At 40.0% G+C, this 16,299-nt stretch overlaps 1 protein-coding gene across 4 annotated transcripts in view; it reads right to left on the reverse strand.

The window, feature by feature from the left end:
- Positions 1-1,264: 1,264 nt before the first annotated feature.
- Positions 1,265-16,299, reverse strand: part of SUCO (SUN domain containing ossification factor) — a 38,814-nt gene continuing 23,779 nt past the window's right edge. For 2 of the 4 annotated variants that reach the window (XM_085068454.1, XM_085068451.1), the window contains 13 exons: positions 15,189-15,209; positions 14,899-14,954; positions 13,864-13,955; positions 13,317-13,382; positions 10,954-11,028; positions 10,359-10,455; positions 8,287-9,441; positions 7,418-7,505; positions 6,070-6,174; positions 4,957-5,111; positions 4,521-4,612; positions 3,349-3,404; positions 1,265-3,187 (listed from right to left, as the gene is read on the reverse strand). In XM_085068454.1, coding sequence (XP_084924580.1) covers positions 2,741-3,187; positions 3,349-3,404; positions 4,521-4,612; positions 4,957-5,111; positions 6,070-6,174; positions 7,418-7,505; positions 8,287-9,441; positions 10,359-10,455; positions 10,954-11,028; positions 13,317-13,382; positions 13,864-13,955; positions 14,899-14,954; positions 15,189-15,209 — 2,505 coding nt within the window. In that variant the 3' untranslated portion in view covers positions 1,265-2,740. The remainder of the gene's footprint in view (positions 3,188-3,348; positions 3,405-4,520; positions 4,613-4,956; positions 5,112-6,069; positions 6,175-7,417; positions 7,506-8,286; positions 9,442-10,358; positions 10,456-10,953; positions 11,029-13,316; positions 13,383-13,863; positions 13,956-14,898; positions 14,955-15,188; positions 15,210-16,299) is intronic. The other 2 variants (XM_085068452.1, XM_085068453.1) reach the window with 2 other exon arrangements.

Genomic DNA, 16,299 nt, shown 5'->3' on the forward strand with positions numbered 1-16,299 from the left:
AGGAAAACATTAAGCAACAATAACCTGATGGTAAAAGAACTTTTTTTTTTTTTGAAAAAAAGTAGTTGCCGATATTTTAGAAGCAGGAAGGCAGCAGTAGGTAGAAGCTGTGGTTCAGTCTCCAGTCTCCTGCCAGAACACACTTTCATGTGTGCAAAAGCATAATTGGCCTCTAGGTTCCTTCAGATGCTTTATTCCCATGGCACACTTTCCACATATTCATTACAGGAAAGCTTTATCACTGGTATTTTTCCACAGAATGCAGCAACTCCTCAGACCTAAGTCATACCCAGCTTTTAAAAATACATAAAGAGAGCAGGGTATTAAGGGACTGGTTTAGAATGCATTTGGTTTCACATCTGAAACCATTAACTTGGAAATCTGAACATGTGCTTGGAATTCCAACCTGCAGCCTCATTCCACATTTATCAGCACAGTATAGATCTTCAGTTCATAGCCAGAGGGTAAAGATGAGCTGTTTTAAGAATTCAGTCACGTCCAGCTTCAGGAGATTCTCACTGAAAAGCCCAGTGGTTGCCTGGACAACAAAGGTACACACACTTCTTACCAGTGCTATCAAGAGAAAGGAGTAAATAAAAGAAACCCACACATTCACCCCCAAAACACCACCCAACACTCTCCTCTCTCAGAAACCCCACACTGAATTGATTTTTACATCACAGTGCTATAATGAAGCAGAAAGTCCTAAGACACTCAAGTGAAAACACGGTGCTGGGGAAGTCTCTAACAGATCCAGCCTGTGAATTTGGCATTTGGCTGCACACAGTCCTGCTGTGCTTGACAGAAATGAGTTAGAGGGGGAGAAACCAGTAAGGGGCAAACTTCAAGCTGAAAACTCTGGTTTGAGATTACGACTAACTTTTCTTTCACAGCCTTTTATATCCTTCATAAGCCTTAGCTCTGAGTACCAAGAGGTTGTTTCATGCAGTCCCTCCCACAGAAAGCCACCATATGCAGGGATCCCCCAGAGCAAGGTATGAACTGACCTGTTGGAAACCTCTCCAGCAGTTCCACAGGGCCACAACTCCTGAACTTTCCAATGAAGCAACACTCAGCCCTCAGAATCCAACCCCCACTTTTTTTTTTAATGGAAAAACACATCTAGGCTGACAGATTAATGAACTCCTTACTACAGCCCAAAGGACCCCAAGTCCTAGTCCTGGATTGAAATTTAAAGACTAGTCCTTCTCAAAGAATTTATGCCACAAGTTTCATTTTCAAAGAAAAAAAAAAAAACAGTAAATGAAAGACAAAGTGTTCAGATTTATTTGGAAATTCACAGTTTCTAATGGCACTACAGCTCTGTAGTTACATACTCTTGCTCCACAACATTGGATGCTGCACTCTGGTACTATGAATTTTCTTCATCCAGGTTTGACACCCTTCTGAATTCACGTTCAACATGTCTGGCTCATGTGCTCTGACTGGCTAATTGTGCAGATCAACTCTGAAAGTACATCACTTTAAAGTATTCATAAACTAACAAGAAAGCAGCAAAAAAACAAAGGCTTTAAATAAGTCACATTACGTACAATACCCAGGAAAGGCATTAGATCTGTTAAAAAGGGTACCACTAAAAGTGCTCAATAAGTTAACTTATTTTGTACAACGTGAACCTGTAACACCTGTCAAAAGGAAAAACCTTTTGTTCCACTCACTCAGAACCACACTCAACAGTTTAGCAACCACACATTCTATAGTATCCAAATATACAGTCACAGTCAAAATAAAAAACACTTGAGTATGAAATACCAACCATACCAACACTGCACATTTGTTAGCCAATACAAAAGCAAACGTTATGGAAACACCTGCTGTGAACCAGCCCGACTGCTGTGACTCCCAGGCTTTGCAAACCCAACACACTCAGAGCTGGCTCAGAGAATGCAGCCTCACATTCTTCAGCTGAGCTGTGCCTGAGCTCAGCGCAACAGTGAGCATTCCCCAATCACTTCCTCCAGAGAACTGCAGCAGGCCATTCAGGTGACAAATGCATTCCTCAGTCTCAGATTCCATCGAGCACAGGAAATCCTAAAGAGCCATCGTCACTGATTTCACACAGACTAAACTCCGATTGTGACTGAAGGTGCAAGTAAACACAATTGCCATCCCTGGTGAGATATTTTCCTCAACAGAGTTTGCAAAACAAGAATCTAGTCAGGCAAGTCTGTCTATTGGTATTTTTACAGTATCCAGTCCACATTACTGAGTCCAGCTGAAGGCCGACACATGTCCCTTTACAGCACTGTAGTGTTGCATCTTCAAAAAAAGCTAGAGAAATTACAAAATAAATCAAATGACAAACAATTGTATCTCCCCTCTTCCAGTGGCATTATAAATAGACAAAAGGCACATAAATATGGGAAGGTGCAAGAAATAGGAACAAAGCTAAAGGAAGAGGATTAGGCTTTTATCCCTATTCCACCCAACAAACTGGGTTTCAAAAAATCTCTGCCCCAGGAACTGTGAAAAAAAACCTTTATAAAATGAACCCTGCCCTCCCTCCCCCCAAGCTGTTCTCATAGGAAATTATCAGCCTTGTAAAGCTGCAGCTTATAGCCAAGATTGACACAATCCCATCTATTTAAAAAGGCAGAAACCAAATTTCTGAATACTTTCCCATTAGTTGAGCTCGTCGTCTCCCACTATCCTCCCACAGAGTACCACAGACTGTTCTCAAACGAACAAACACTCTCCTGTTTGAGAAGTTCAGCTAGGTTTAGATGTGTCCAGAAACTGTCGTGACACCAAGTGTTCCCACTGTTATATCTTTGTTTCCTTTGATTATGTCATGCAGACTTGGCATTGACCCCGACTTAGTCTGTATTAGAGTTTTTATGAGCTTCCCTTGGTCTGAAACTTTCGACCGCCTTCGTTTTATAGCCCTCTTCTCAGTTTTTGTCTTTTGGGTCTGCCCATTGCACAGACTCGTACATGCTGAAATGCCACAAAAATAGGACTCCTCAGACTGCGATGATGTTTCAGAGCTTCCTTCCGATGGAGGGCCCTTATAGGAAGAGTGATAAACCTCCCCAATGTTAGAGAAGTCCCTCTGGTTCGTGAAGGGCTTCCTTCCTTTAATCTCCCCGTTGGCTATGGGGTGCACAGGCTCTGTTGTCGGCTTAATAGTCTCTGGTTTGTCACTTTTGTACTTGCAACGCTTCTTCTGAAACCACAAGTGAAAAAAAAGAAACAGTGAGGTTCTGGAAGGCAAGCACAGCATCCAAGCCAAGCCTAGGAACCAGCAGGGAGAGCAGCTGAGACAGGCACCACCTGCCAGCAGAAACACCTCAGCACCACCAGCCCTCCCTACCCAAAGCACAGTACCTTCTTCTCTGGGGAAAACTTCAGGGGTTCCACAATATACAGATCCTCTGGATCCACTGTAAGAGAGAAAGCATACACTCAGCCATCCTGACACTGCCAGCTCTACAGCAACACAATCCTAACTAACCAGCAGCAAGACAAAACATTCCACTTGTCAGGCACTTTTTTCCCTCTCTCCCTTTGTAAATTAAGGGGGGCACAACACAAACACTGAAAGTGAATCAGCTCAGAGAAATTCCCCTGTGCTGTCGCGGCAGCTGTCAGTGACACACACTTGAAAACACTTGGCTTTCTCATAGTTATGGTCATGAGAGAGGTGCAAAGAGCATCCTCTGGGGAAAAGGAGCAGGAGTCAGCAAAAGTTGAAGTCTGGGAAAACAAAGTACTACCAGTGTAACAGTGTTGAATGTGCAGCCTGCCCCTGACAGCACAGATGTGCACCTACCAATGAGAGATGTTCAGACTGACATGAGACCAGCAGCGGAGAATTTGTGCAAAGTGTGGTTTTGAAAAAAAACAGTCTAGGCCTTAGCTAGTGTTCATTGCATCACATTCCCAACTCAATTTCACAGTTTTCATGCAGTCTTATTCACAGTACAAAAACCTGTGAAGCAAGTTTGCTGCACCCAAAAGAGCTGTGTCAGCAGCATACTTGGTAGTTACTGTGATCTGCAACACTTGGTATTGCATGACACTCATGGCTTAAGAAATCAAAATTCAGTTGTCCCAAGTCAAACATGAATCCTGGAAAGTCCACATCATTCCTCATACCTACGCCAAGATAAATTATCTAAATTTTCTTACTGAAGTTGCTAAATTTGAATCCTAAATACCTGCCAAGTTTCAAACACAGGCTATCGGGACTTTGGAAAAGTAGGACACTCAGACTTCCCACGTCTGGCATTTACAAGGGAAAAAAGCTACTTTCTGCAAGCTCCACAGCTTTGCAGACCTGAATGCCTACATTGATTGCTCCTAACCCCAAAAAAAACATCTGCAGAGCAGACTATAACAGCAAAAACTGCATTTAAGGTTTTAGCATAATTCAGCACAGTTCTGTGAGGGTCTGGTAACTTGTTCACAAACCACATTATGTTACAAAACACATACACGGACATACAATGCAGCACTAAGAGCAACACTAGAGACAAGATGTATGATATGGATAATACCTTCTTTACCAGCTAGCTGAAAAGACTGTGATCTGACCAGTGGAAGGGAAGTTCTTCTTTTCAAATTCATATCATCATAGGAGGAAAAACACCTAGGAAATCCCAGAAAGCTTTTTTAACACATTTTTCTCAGGACTTTTCATATACATTTCTTATTAAGAAGCATTCTTGGCAGAAAGAAAATTACTCGCTGAGGTGCCAAGAAAGCCTGGCAGACAGACACAGTACTGTTTGCAACAAGTTAGCAAGGCATGTTAAGTATAGTAGCCCCAAAATGCTCCTAGGAGAGTGTTATGATCAATAGCTCTTGGCTATCAATTCTGAATGTGCAGAAAGAAAAGTCAGAATTAAAGCAACTGTGCCAGTGCCAGCAGACTTAGGAAAAATAAAAGAAAAAGCTGAAAGAATAATTAAGTTTCAAACATAAATACATTACCTTTTGGGGCTAGGGTAGTGATTGCTTTTGGGAATTTTTGAGAGGTAATCTTCACAGAACTGAGAAGGGCTCCTGCACCGCTGCACAAAAAGCACCAAGCCCAAAATGAGGCAGAGAACCAGAGAAATCACCAGGTAAGTCTGGCGATCAGAAACCTGCAGGAATTTGAGACAATTATTGAAGGCAGAATAATGTAATGATAATACTATTCTTGCGTTTTACGCTTTAAAACACAAATGCTATGTTCTCGACTCACTTTTCTTCAATTTCACTAAACACTTGTTCACATATGAGTGATTTTTCAGAGGTTTGATGCAGTCTGTTGGCTGTGGAGCATTCAAGGAGTGAAGGCTGAATCCCACTAGTTGCTAACAGGACAAGATTTCCCTGCCTCCAGTACCAGCATAACTAGAGAAGCTGCCACCCCTTGCAAAGAGCATCCAAACCTCCCTGAAAGCAATACATTTCCCATAAAAAAGCATGCTCAGAAATAACTTCTCTGGTTTACAGCTGACATGGATGCAATACTATGGCAAATCTAAACTATGCTTTCTATCAGCTGACACTGCAGTACTTCACAGAATACAATTATAATCACTTGATTCAATGTGGTTTCACTAACCACAGCACTCATAAACAGGAGCTTAGCCAGTCACGCATCAAAGACAGCATCAAAGAAGGAGTCTACTAAGTGTTAGCTCAAGGGAGATCTTTGGCAATACCCACAAAATATAAAAGGTCATGTTTATGGTACTGCTTGAAATGCCAGGCAGGCAGAACATAAACATTTGAGAGAAAATGTTCCTAATATTGTTGCCAAGATTCCCCTAATCTCTAAAGATGACAATAGCCAGTGGGGGAAGGAGAAGGGTGCCTTAGCTCAGACTACAATCATGGGGGCTAGCGGGGCTGCAGCCATTATTACCAATTTTGATATGCACAAGACAGCTCAAATTACTCATATTTGTAACTAAAAGTTTATCCTAAAGTAGGCTGAAAGCAACACTATAGACAATTTAAAACTCCATTTAAAGACTCTGATCTCTTCAAACAGATGTGTTTATGCATCTATTTCCTGTGAGTTCTCATGCCACACCACTGAATTGTAATTACCTCACGTTTTAGTTCCGCCACAGTCGCTGACAGGTTGGAAGCCAGCTGGGTCATGTTGGTGAGCTGTGCTTGTAACAGCTGGATTGCCTCTGTCTGACGCTGGTCCTGGGGGGAACACAGTTATGGACATGCTATCAGTTGCCACTGTCACATGCACTCATGGCTACAGAATCAGTGTGCTGACACAGCCAGGCACTTGGTAGCCACATGGCCTATTCAGCATTGTTTTTAACACAGCTTTTGTGTAACATTTTTACTTGTCAAGCAATTATGCCAAGTGCATTTCATTAGAGTGACTTCTGCTGTCCTCACCACAGGCAGAGTGAGCAACCAGCTCCACACAGTCACTGTCAGGAGGCCACAGAAAACACACACAGCTGGCCAGGCACAGCTCCAGTCTAAGAGCCAGGCAGCCAGTCAATGACAGGAGCCCAAACCAGCCAGGAACAACTCCTTTGCAGCTAAATGCTGCTCCCTGGAAAGAGCCCTAACAGGACTCCTAATCCTATGGGAAATTAAGGAAGGTGTGCAGACTACTGGGCAGGTTAACCAAGAGGAGCACCTCAGACTGATCAGCACTCATCTCATACTCTTAAAAAAAAACCCCAAAAACAAACCAGAAGAGAAGTATGAAGTTGCCATTTTCTTCACTGATAACAGATGAGCAAACTACAGGACTAAGACTGCACTTCAGAAACTTTCAGACAATTTGGGATAAAGTCTGCTATGCGACATACACAGCTGTTTTAGTGAATGTTCACCAAAGCAGCTACTGCTCTATTTCACAGCTGCTCAGGAAAGCCAGAATGGCACAGCAGGGAATATCTACATGTTAAAGAATGAAGTAAAGCTTTTGTTACATGCACTACACCTTCAAATGCAAATTTGGCCTAAGCCATTACTGTAACCCTCTGCTTTTCTACAGGCTAATTCTCCCCGGCAGCAGAGAAATTCTTTATCTACACTTTAAATCAGATATGAAAAACCAAGTTAAAAAATTGTTTTGAGTGTAGTCACAACCAAGAAACAAGGGCTGGAACTGACCTAGATAACTTTTTCATTGACAAATACATTGGAGAGTTTTAGCCATTACCAGCTGACAAATGATCTTTTCTTCAAGTACAAAATCAGAAAACAGTGCTGGAAAAATGGCTTTATATTCTAAAACAACTGAGAACATGCCTAAAAATCTTATTATGAAGAAAAATAGGGAAGCATGAAATGGATGCTCATAAAAGGCAGATATACAGCTCCATTGAAAGAGGATTTCTGCACCTCTTCGCAACTCTTCATTAAGAGTAAGCCTTCCTAATTAGGAAAACACTTAAATACTTCAAACAAACCATACCTGTTCTTCTGCTATTCTTGAGGTGTTCTGAAGTTTTATTATTGTTTTATTGAAAGCCTTCTGCATTTCTTCCATTTGCTTTCGGTACCTAAAACAAAAAGCATTTAAGTCTGAAATACTTCTGCGCAAAACTCCTCAGCTTAGACCTGTCTTCAAAAAAAACAACAATATCAGCAAAAAACTTCTCTTTGCCCAAAGAGCTTTATTTAAACATCAAGTGGTACCTACTTTTAAGTGTCACAAATAAAACAGATGGGTCTTTTTTTATGGTTTTGTTTTTTCCCCAAGGTTAAAGTCAAGTCTGTTTCAACACCTTCAAGTTTAGTGCCAATTTACTGAATTCACTTTGCACAGTAAATATGTCAACACCTTCCTTGGAACCAATTCTGAAATGGGTACATTTCCCCACCCTCCTGTGGCTAAGGAACACCACAGATAAACATTAACACAGAGATATCCCTCACAGAAAGCTCTTGGTTCCCTCTCCACAGTCACTTATTCAACCAGAGTGACTACAGATAACAGGGTAGTTTAAGTGGAAACAATTTAATAAAAAAGGCATTGTAAGTCTGTGACATTCAGTTCAACAGTAACAGAAGGATGTGCCCTTTTGTAGAAAGGATTATGGACAGGATTATTCTGATAACACTTAAAAACCAACAGCAATATTCCTCAAACCAAAATATATGTGATTGTATCTGAAATAGCAAGAGGGAAGCCCTGTCACACAGGATATCTCCAACAGCCACCTAGGCTTGGGTACTTGTCTCAGTTTTCCATAAAGCTTTACACTGTGATTTACAGTCTGCCCAACTTCCCCTGTGCTATTTTTCACAGGCTGGACTCTTACCAATCATGCTCAGACTCACCTCTGACTGAGTTCCTCTAAGTAGCGGCTGCTGAGGGACATGTTGACTTCCAGGGCCTTTATGCGATTGTTCAGGCGCATGAAGACAGATTCCTTTTGATTGGATCCATGAACAAGGTTCCCATTGGCATAGCCCAGGTCTGTGGAATTCTGCAATTCAGCATAGAAATCTGTAGCTGTTCTCTGCTGTCCTCCTGAGACAGGAATGGCCATCAAAGCTTCTTCAGCTGCCTGATCATCCTCCTTTGTCTCGGCAGGTACAGGAGACTCGACAGGAGGCAAAACAGGCTTCTGCACTTCTGGAATGCTCTCCTTTCCTTCCACAGCATCACTGGCTACTATGTCAACTGTGCCTTCAGGCTGCACGACAGTCTCTGTAGGCTTTGAAATCACTGGAGTAGCAACAGTCTCTCTTGTGCTCATCTCCTTTACCTCAGTGGCCACACTGGTCTCAGGGCTTTCTTCCACAACTGAGCTCTCTGCCTTCTCCATTTCAGTGCTGATCTCTGGCACATCCACCTGGGGAGTCACCCTTGGTGCTACCTGCCCTGTGTCTTCTTTTGCAGGCTCCACCACCATGTCTGTTGTGGGGGATGGTTTAACTTCAGAAGTAACTTCTAGGAGCAGGGACTGAGAGACAGTTTGAGGATGGCTTGGCTCCAGCTCGATTGAGTCTGTGGTCTCATTACTGATTTCCTCATGGACAGCACTGAAGTCAACTCCAACAACAGATCCAGGGGGTTTCTCAGCTTTGCTGTCCAATTGCTCAGGCAGAGGCTCCTCTACTGCTGTCTGGGCAGATTCAGTGAGAGCTGGCTGTGGCTGCTGCACATCCACAGGGTAACGTGGCCTTTCCTCACCTCCAGTTTTACTGTGCTGCCGATGCATGGCTACTGCAACTGAGCACCACTTAAACAGGTATTCTGAGAAGGTGGAAATACAGCACACTGCTGCCATGTCATAGCAGTACTTCTCTGTCTCCAGCTCAAACCACGCTGATGCCTCCTCTTCCTGCTCATCACTGGACAGCAAAGTTACTGTGGACTGGCTTGTATCTTCTTCATACTCTTGCACTAGCTGAACAATAGGGCTTTCTTTAGTCAAATCCACTATTAATTGCTCTTTCTCTATCTGTGGAATATCTGTAGTAACAAGTCTACAACAGAAGAGTTAAAGACAAGGTGTTAACAGTTTTACATCCCTGCTCTAAAAGACTGCAAATCAGAACTTCTGGAAAATTATCCAAACTTAGTCCAGTGACCAAAGACCAGTTTGAAGACAGAAATTCTGCAAGATAGTATTTTTTCTGGTGATTTTCAGTCCCAATAGGCAAACAAGTTATTTCAACCCCTGCCTGTTAAACAGCAAGCCCTCTCAATGAGATATTGCCACTTCCCTCACCACTGAAAACTGTCACCAGCTCAAATACCACTAAATTCTTACACAGCAAACATCTCACTCTGCTGCTGCAATCCTCAAACACAAGAATCACAACCTTCCCGCTGACCTTCCTCAGTGACAGAAAGCCATAAAAATCACTAAATACAGCACAAATCATAGCTTACCATTTAAGAGCAAGAGTATTGGCCTTAAGCAGCCGAATTGATTACAGCAACTGTAATCAGTTGAAAAACAAACAAATCTACACAGAACTTCTCAACCTCATTCTGTACATTTGCATACATATATTCATTAAGGAAAGTCTACCAAAGTATAAGCTTCCAAAACAGAATTTTGTCAATATAATTTAACTGAAGTTTCAGCAATACAATTTACATTCCTAATTAATCTCCCTTGCATGAGACCACAAAACCCACAAAACCTGGAGCAATATTAAGTCAGTTTCTGTGTCAAAACAAAATACAATGGAAATAGCTATAACAAACAGTAACTAAAACAATAGATTTCACTGGTTAGTGCAATTACCATACTACAGATTTTACCATATATTTACCTTTTCACTTGTTTAAGTCTGCATGCCATACCTAAGTATTCTACTACCAAACATTGCAGACTAGCACACATTAGTCTCTGCTAGAAGCACACTGCAAAAACCCAAGAGCAATCACTTACTCTGGTGAAGGAACAGGTGTTGGTTCAGGCAGTCTTGGTGCAGCTGTTGAAGTTGCAGGGGTGGCAGTGACATTTTCAGACACACTTTTGTTCCCAGCTGAAGGAAGGAAGAGCATGTCAACGTGGAAATTCAAGAAACATCTGTTTTCAACAAATTCTGAGGTTTGGGATTTATTTTTTTTATTATTAAATGCACTACTAAATTAATTGCAGATATCATCCAAAATTATTTGGATGAAAGTGCTACTAACTAGTTCATGAATACAATGTTTTGGACAATCTCAAAATACTTTTAGAAAGAAGCTGCAAATTAGGACTTTACAACTTAAGCTGGGCAAAACAGAGAGTAAAGACCTCCAAATAAAGCTGAACAAGCATATATGTCATCTTTGGATGGGTTCCATTCTCAGCAAATTCAGCATCTTTGCTCCACTTTTCACAGTCACTAGGTTCTATGACGCTAATCAGGTATGCCACAGAAGGTGAAAAAAAGTCATTTAAACATAGACCACACAACTCCCCGCAAAAAAAAAAAAATTAAAACGAAGAAATGAAAACTTTCCAGAATTCTTTTCATCTAAAAAAAGTACAATACCTTCAGTTTCAGATGACTCTTCAGTTTTGGCTCCAAGCATATTAGCAGCAATGTTCACCATACTTAGGATAGCATCTGAAAGAAACAGCAACTACTCAACAAAGGCACACTCAGAGGGCCCAGGGATCAGCAGCACTGAGAAATCTGCTATTTTACAACACTTGCTTGAAACAAACCATAGGATAATGACAGAAAAAAAAAAATCTGGTAATCATTCTATTACACTGGAGGCAGCTGTTTCCTTTAAAGGTAAGTGTATATGCTAGAAACCTGTATTTGAAAACCTGTACCATAACATCCACAGATCTGGCTTACACACACATTTATTTTAAGGACCTGTTAAGTAGAACAGTTCTTTCCCCTCTGAATTCACTGAAGTCAATTGTAAGAGGGCCTGCTCTATATCAGCACACATAGTAAATACAGCCAGTCTTTGGTCTTGATACTGAAAACAAATAGTTGCTAGGCTTATTTAGAAGATGAGGATCAGGTAAAGAGCACCATATTGTAAACACAGAAGCTGACTTGATTTTGCCTATTTCTCCCCCTCCCATCAACATATGGCAGAGTATGTCACATGGCCGACGTCGTAATATTAGAGAAGCATTTTAGTAGTAATGACAAATTCCTTGGGCTCAGGAAGTTGTGTTCAAAACTTTGGTTCTGCCTTTCTTCTAGAACATGTCAGGAACTGCATTCCTGATTTATGTTATTTATCTGGGTTTGTATTCTGTGAAAAGCCGTAACAGTCAAAAGATAAACTTGAGCTATGGATGGTTTCTTATTATTGATGGAGAAGCAGAAAATGAGGGAGAATACACAACTGGTACAGAAGCCTTACAATCTGGGAGAATGGCAGAAGGAACAGGGAGCCACCCTCAGAGGTTCAGACTAGTGGAAGACTGTAGAATGCTTCTTATGAGATTAAATGTCTGAGAATGCCTCCATCTCCTCCTCAGAGGACCCTCTTCCTCACTGTACATTTAAGATGCAAAGTGGAAGCTGGTCACATTTGTCTATGTACATATTAAAAAAACCCTCCAAAAAACATTACCCACAAACTCCACTCCTTCCAAAAGCAGAGCACTGACTACCCTACCAGAGAAAAAAGGTCTCAATAACAAGGTCCACCAGCCAGAACTAAATAATGGTGCTGCAATGTTTCAGTCCATTAGAGACAGCTGAGCACCATCAGCAGCAGGTGTTTCAAATCTTTTAATCTTAGCTTTACTACTGTTAAAAATTAACGGAAAAGTCACCTCATTTTTCAGACAGTGAATATAAACTTGTAATACTGCCCTTGCAGACAAATCATGTGAATATGCGTCATCAAGATAGCTTGAAGATACAAAGTTTGAAAGTCACACATAGGAGATAAAGCAGTAAATTCCTCCCTGACACTGCTTATCTCATTGTGAGAGGCACACATTTAGAACTAAATTGTCTTTTCCACTATCTATTTCTCTTTTGAAAACTGTTCTAAACCATGAATATTCCTAGCCATGACCACCTTATTCTCAGGAGGCAACAATGTTCTAGGAAAAACTATCACAGAACTCTGTAGCTCTGATCCACTATGGGATGAAAGCAAAGCCTGACTCCAAACAGCATTAACTGAGTGCAAATCCACCCTACAATAACAAATCTTCATTAACTGAGACAGAAAGAAGAGTGGTACTGTGCAAGAACTCCTTAGAAAATGGTGTGTAGAGCTGATACTATCCTGAATAATTCAGCAGTTAAGAATACCATTAAAACTGAATATGCAAACGTTCTCAGCAAACAAACCCTACACCTGGAGGTTTTCCAATGGGAAAAGTGAGAAGAGACTGTCAAGAGCCTTTAGTTCTCTCAAAAAAAAAAAAAAAAGCTCTTATGGAGAACACAAGCTACATTATTTACAAAAAGCCTTCTCAGAAATAGTGTTCTCCATCCTCTCCTCCCCCTGAAGTTGTAAAAGGTAAATCTTTATATTGCCTCCTATAAGTTAAGCACTTTGAATACAGATTTCCAAGTTTCAAATAATTAAGGTTCTACAACACTTTAGTACTGGCCATGTACAGCCTTATGGAATTTTCACATTATTTTAAATGGTCAGGATCTGTAAGTACAGAAAACCAGTTTCCACAAAATAGATATCCTTAGAAACTGAAAATTCTATTTTTAGAACATCAAGAATGATACCCCAGTTTCTAATTATTTATTCCTAGGAAACTAAATAGGAATCACAAATTGTTTCAGCAGAAGAGTATAAAAAAGTTGTAGATGTTGCATGACAAAATGCAACAAAATGAAATTCCACTTTCAATTACCACATCTTGGTTTAAGCACAGCAATAACTTTTTCTACTAAGTCATACTCACTTGTAGCAGAACCAAGAAGATTTTTTGAAGATTTTTCTTCCCCTGTATTATAATCCAATAGATAATCTATGTATAAAGAAGAACAACTTGTGACTATTAAAAATTAAATGTGTCTTGGGCAAAATATAAACCTCAAGATTTAGCATGTCATTGAATAATGTCAATTGGACAGTGCGAAAATAAAACTACAGAAAGTTTGAGGTCAGAGATTACAAACTGAAATGGACACTAAGAATAGAACTGTTTTGTGTGAGCTGCTTTATTTTAGTACTCCTTTACTACTGTCAGCACATGAAGAAATCATTGTCTATTCTGCCAAGTGAAACAGAGACTTATTACTATAATTTTAAAGCAACCTTCCACATAACTACATTTAAACACATCATTTAAAACTTGAAAGAATTGTTGGAAAAGCCCAAAAATGCTGAAACACTCAACAAGTAAATTTAGCAGTCAAAACTTTTATCATTATGCAGGAAGTGATGAGCCACCAAGACCACGACAAGAGCTGTCTGAATGGCTAAAAATGCACAAAATATTTGCTTACCATAATCTTCGTCAAACAGTTCTTGTCGCTCAGACTGATACTGAGAATCAGCTATTTCTTCATACTCTTCAACCATGCTAGTACCAAATACCCTATGTTCAAAATTTTAAAATAAAACCCTATTATTAGTAATTATGCGACATAATTGATAAACAATATTAACTTTATGTAGCAAATAAATAAAAGATACAGTAGTGGCATTCAGTTAACCAAGATCAAGCAGTAGAGATGTTTATTTTCTCTAAGCTGTATCTACAAAGTCCACTGCAGAACCAAAACAAGATCCTGTTTTTCATTCTAATTCCAAAGAGACTTTTCCATCTAAATTCATACCTAGATTTCCTTGTCTTAAGCTTTCTATGAGCTCTTACACTTCCTCTTCAGCTTCACCTTTTACTTACTTTAGGAAGATCTATTCAGAATGACCTCACTTTGCATACTATATTCTTTTTCACCTATTCTGCCAAAATTAAATCAAATCAGTGCAATTTAAAGTACTCTCTTCAACTAAAAATATGGTTTGAGTTCTAGAGACCTCCCAGGCTGAAAACCTGTTTTTCAGCAGCAGTACAGAGGCTGATGGTTCTCTGAACTACAAATTCACAGGTGTCTGTCTCTACTCAGATATTCCAAGCAATACTGACTGCATGCACCTGTGGTGCTAAGCAACACAGCACACTCCCAAAAGCACTCACCACACCTGCTCTTTTTAGTTCACCACTTGTTCTCTGTTCTGCTTGGTCAGCCTTGAAATGCTCATATCCTGCTCTAAAACTGCTTATGCCTCCTGTTTCCTCAGCCCCCTCCCGCTGCATATATAAACTATTCCTTTACTGGAGAAGGAAAGAAGATTCAAAGCTTCTTTACACAGACATGAAGGACACTACACAGTAGGCAAGTCAGGCAACTGCTTCAATCTACAATACTTACAAATAACTTCGCTTGAAAACTAGAATTTGTTGCCCAACTATTATGAAAACCAACTAATCCTCACTGCAAGGACGTAGACAGACTAATAGAAACACAAAGTATTACCTTATAAGACTTAAAGGACAAAAATGTTCTGATCCAAAGTGTGATATCAACTCCACCTGCAGAGTAAAATGTACTTAAAATAAAACTCCAAAGACCCAGGGATTCAAGAACTCATTTAACATACACATTCAATCTCGAAATCACAAGTTTTGTTTACTCAAGGGAGTAGCAGATTGCCCACAGCAGGAAAGATCAAAGATTTATTCTTGCCATGCATTAGAGAGCTGAGCCGCAGCAGAGAACACCCCCAGCCCCATGCATCCATCACTCCAAAAGAAGAGGTTGCTAACCTTTATGTACTTGATGAACATCTGAAGCGAGAGAAAGGAAAGGAGAAAAAAAAAAAAAAGTAGATGTCAGTACAAAGGCTAAACACATGCCACAGGCAACTACAGAGTCCTGATGGGTTTAATCCATTACTATAAATGCCTAAGATGACAAGCTGTGAAGGATTAAGTTGTAATACTACTTCATCTGCCTTGGGTAGCAAGATTTCATTTAGCTCTTGTATCTTGCAGATTGAAGGTAACATGCAACAAGTGTTTTATTAAGGAATTTAAGTTATTCAGTTTTTCAGGGCAGCATGATCGCAGATAGAATACTGAAGTGTGTTAAATGTACTAAATGTATTTTTTTATCCTTTAAAGAGCACAGATTACAGAAAGTGACTCAAACGGAAAAACAAGCCCATGCAGCATGCACTCTGTATGTACTGCTGCTGCTTCAATTCAGTATAAAATACTTCAATTTATAGAAGCACATTTGCAACAAATAGAGCAGCTGATGACAGACTTGAAAGCTTCAGTCATCTGTGTATTTCTAGTGCAACCTTGACTACACACTGGTATTTACTTAATCTGACTTAATTTGCAAGTATAGAACACATTTATTAAACCACTACATAGACACTATCACTGAAAGACTGGAATATTCTGCAAGTGAGACCAAGACAAATATTCCCATAAAAACACACTTACAAAAAATTCCATTGTTTTTGATACAAGTTCAGTAAGCCACTTCAAAAATATCAAAGTTTTTGAAAATGTTTCCGACTCCTTCTGTAGACTAGACATACTTCGAACTTGCTTACATTCTGCACTATAAAGTGACAACATTACAAGAACAAACCTTTGGAAATTTCATCATGCTGTATTATTCAAGGCAGAGCACTGCATCCACCAAGGGATTAAGTGCTGCAGCATCTACTGGAATTCTGGAACTTCAGTGACAATACCAGCTACCTTAAGGCATTAATTCAGCCAGAAAACAGAATTAAAAATAAATGAAATCTTTATTCGGTGACTCATGCAGAATTTCTGGGTAGAGAAGTTAGACTATTATAATTCATAGTTACTTCTTTATAAAAGCATAAAGCATAATTAAGTAGCACAAACTAATTTT

Source organism: Lichenostomus cassidix, chromosome 8 (genome assembly GCF_008360975.1).
Source record: "Lichenostomus cassidix isolate B80296 chromosome 8, HeHo_3.0, whole genome shotgun sequence".
Classification (NCBI taxonomy): Eukaryota; Metazoa; Chordata; class Aves; order Passeriformes; family Meliphagidae; genus Lichenostomus; species Lichenostomus cassidix.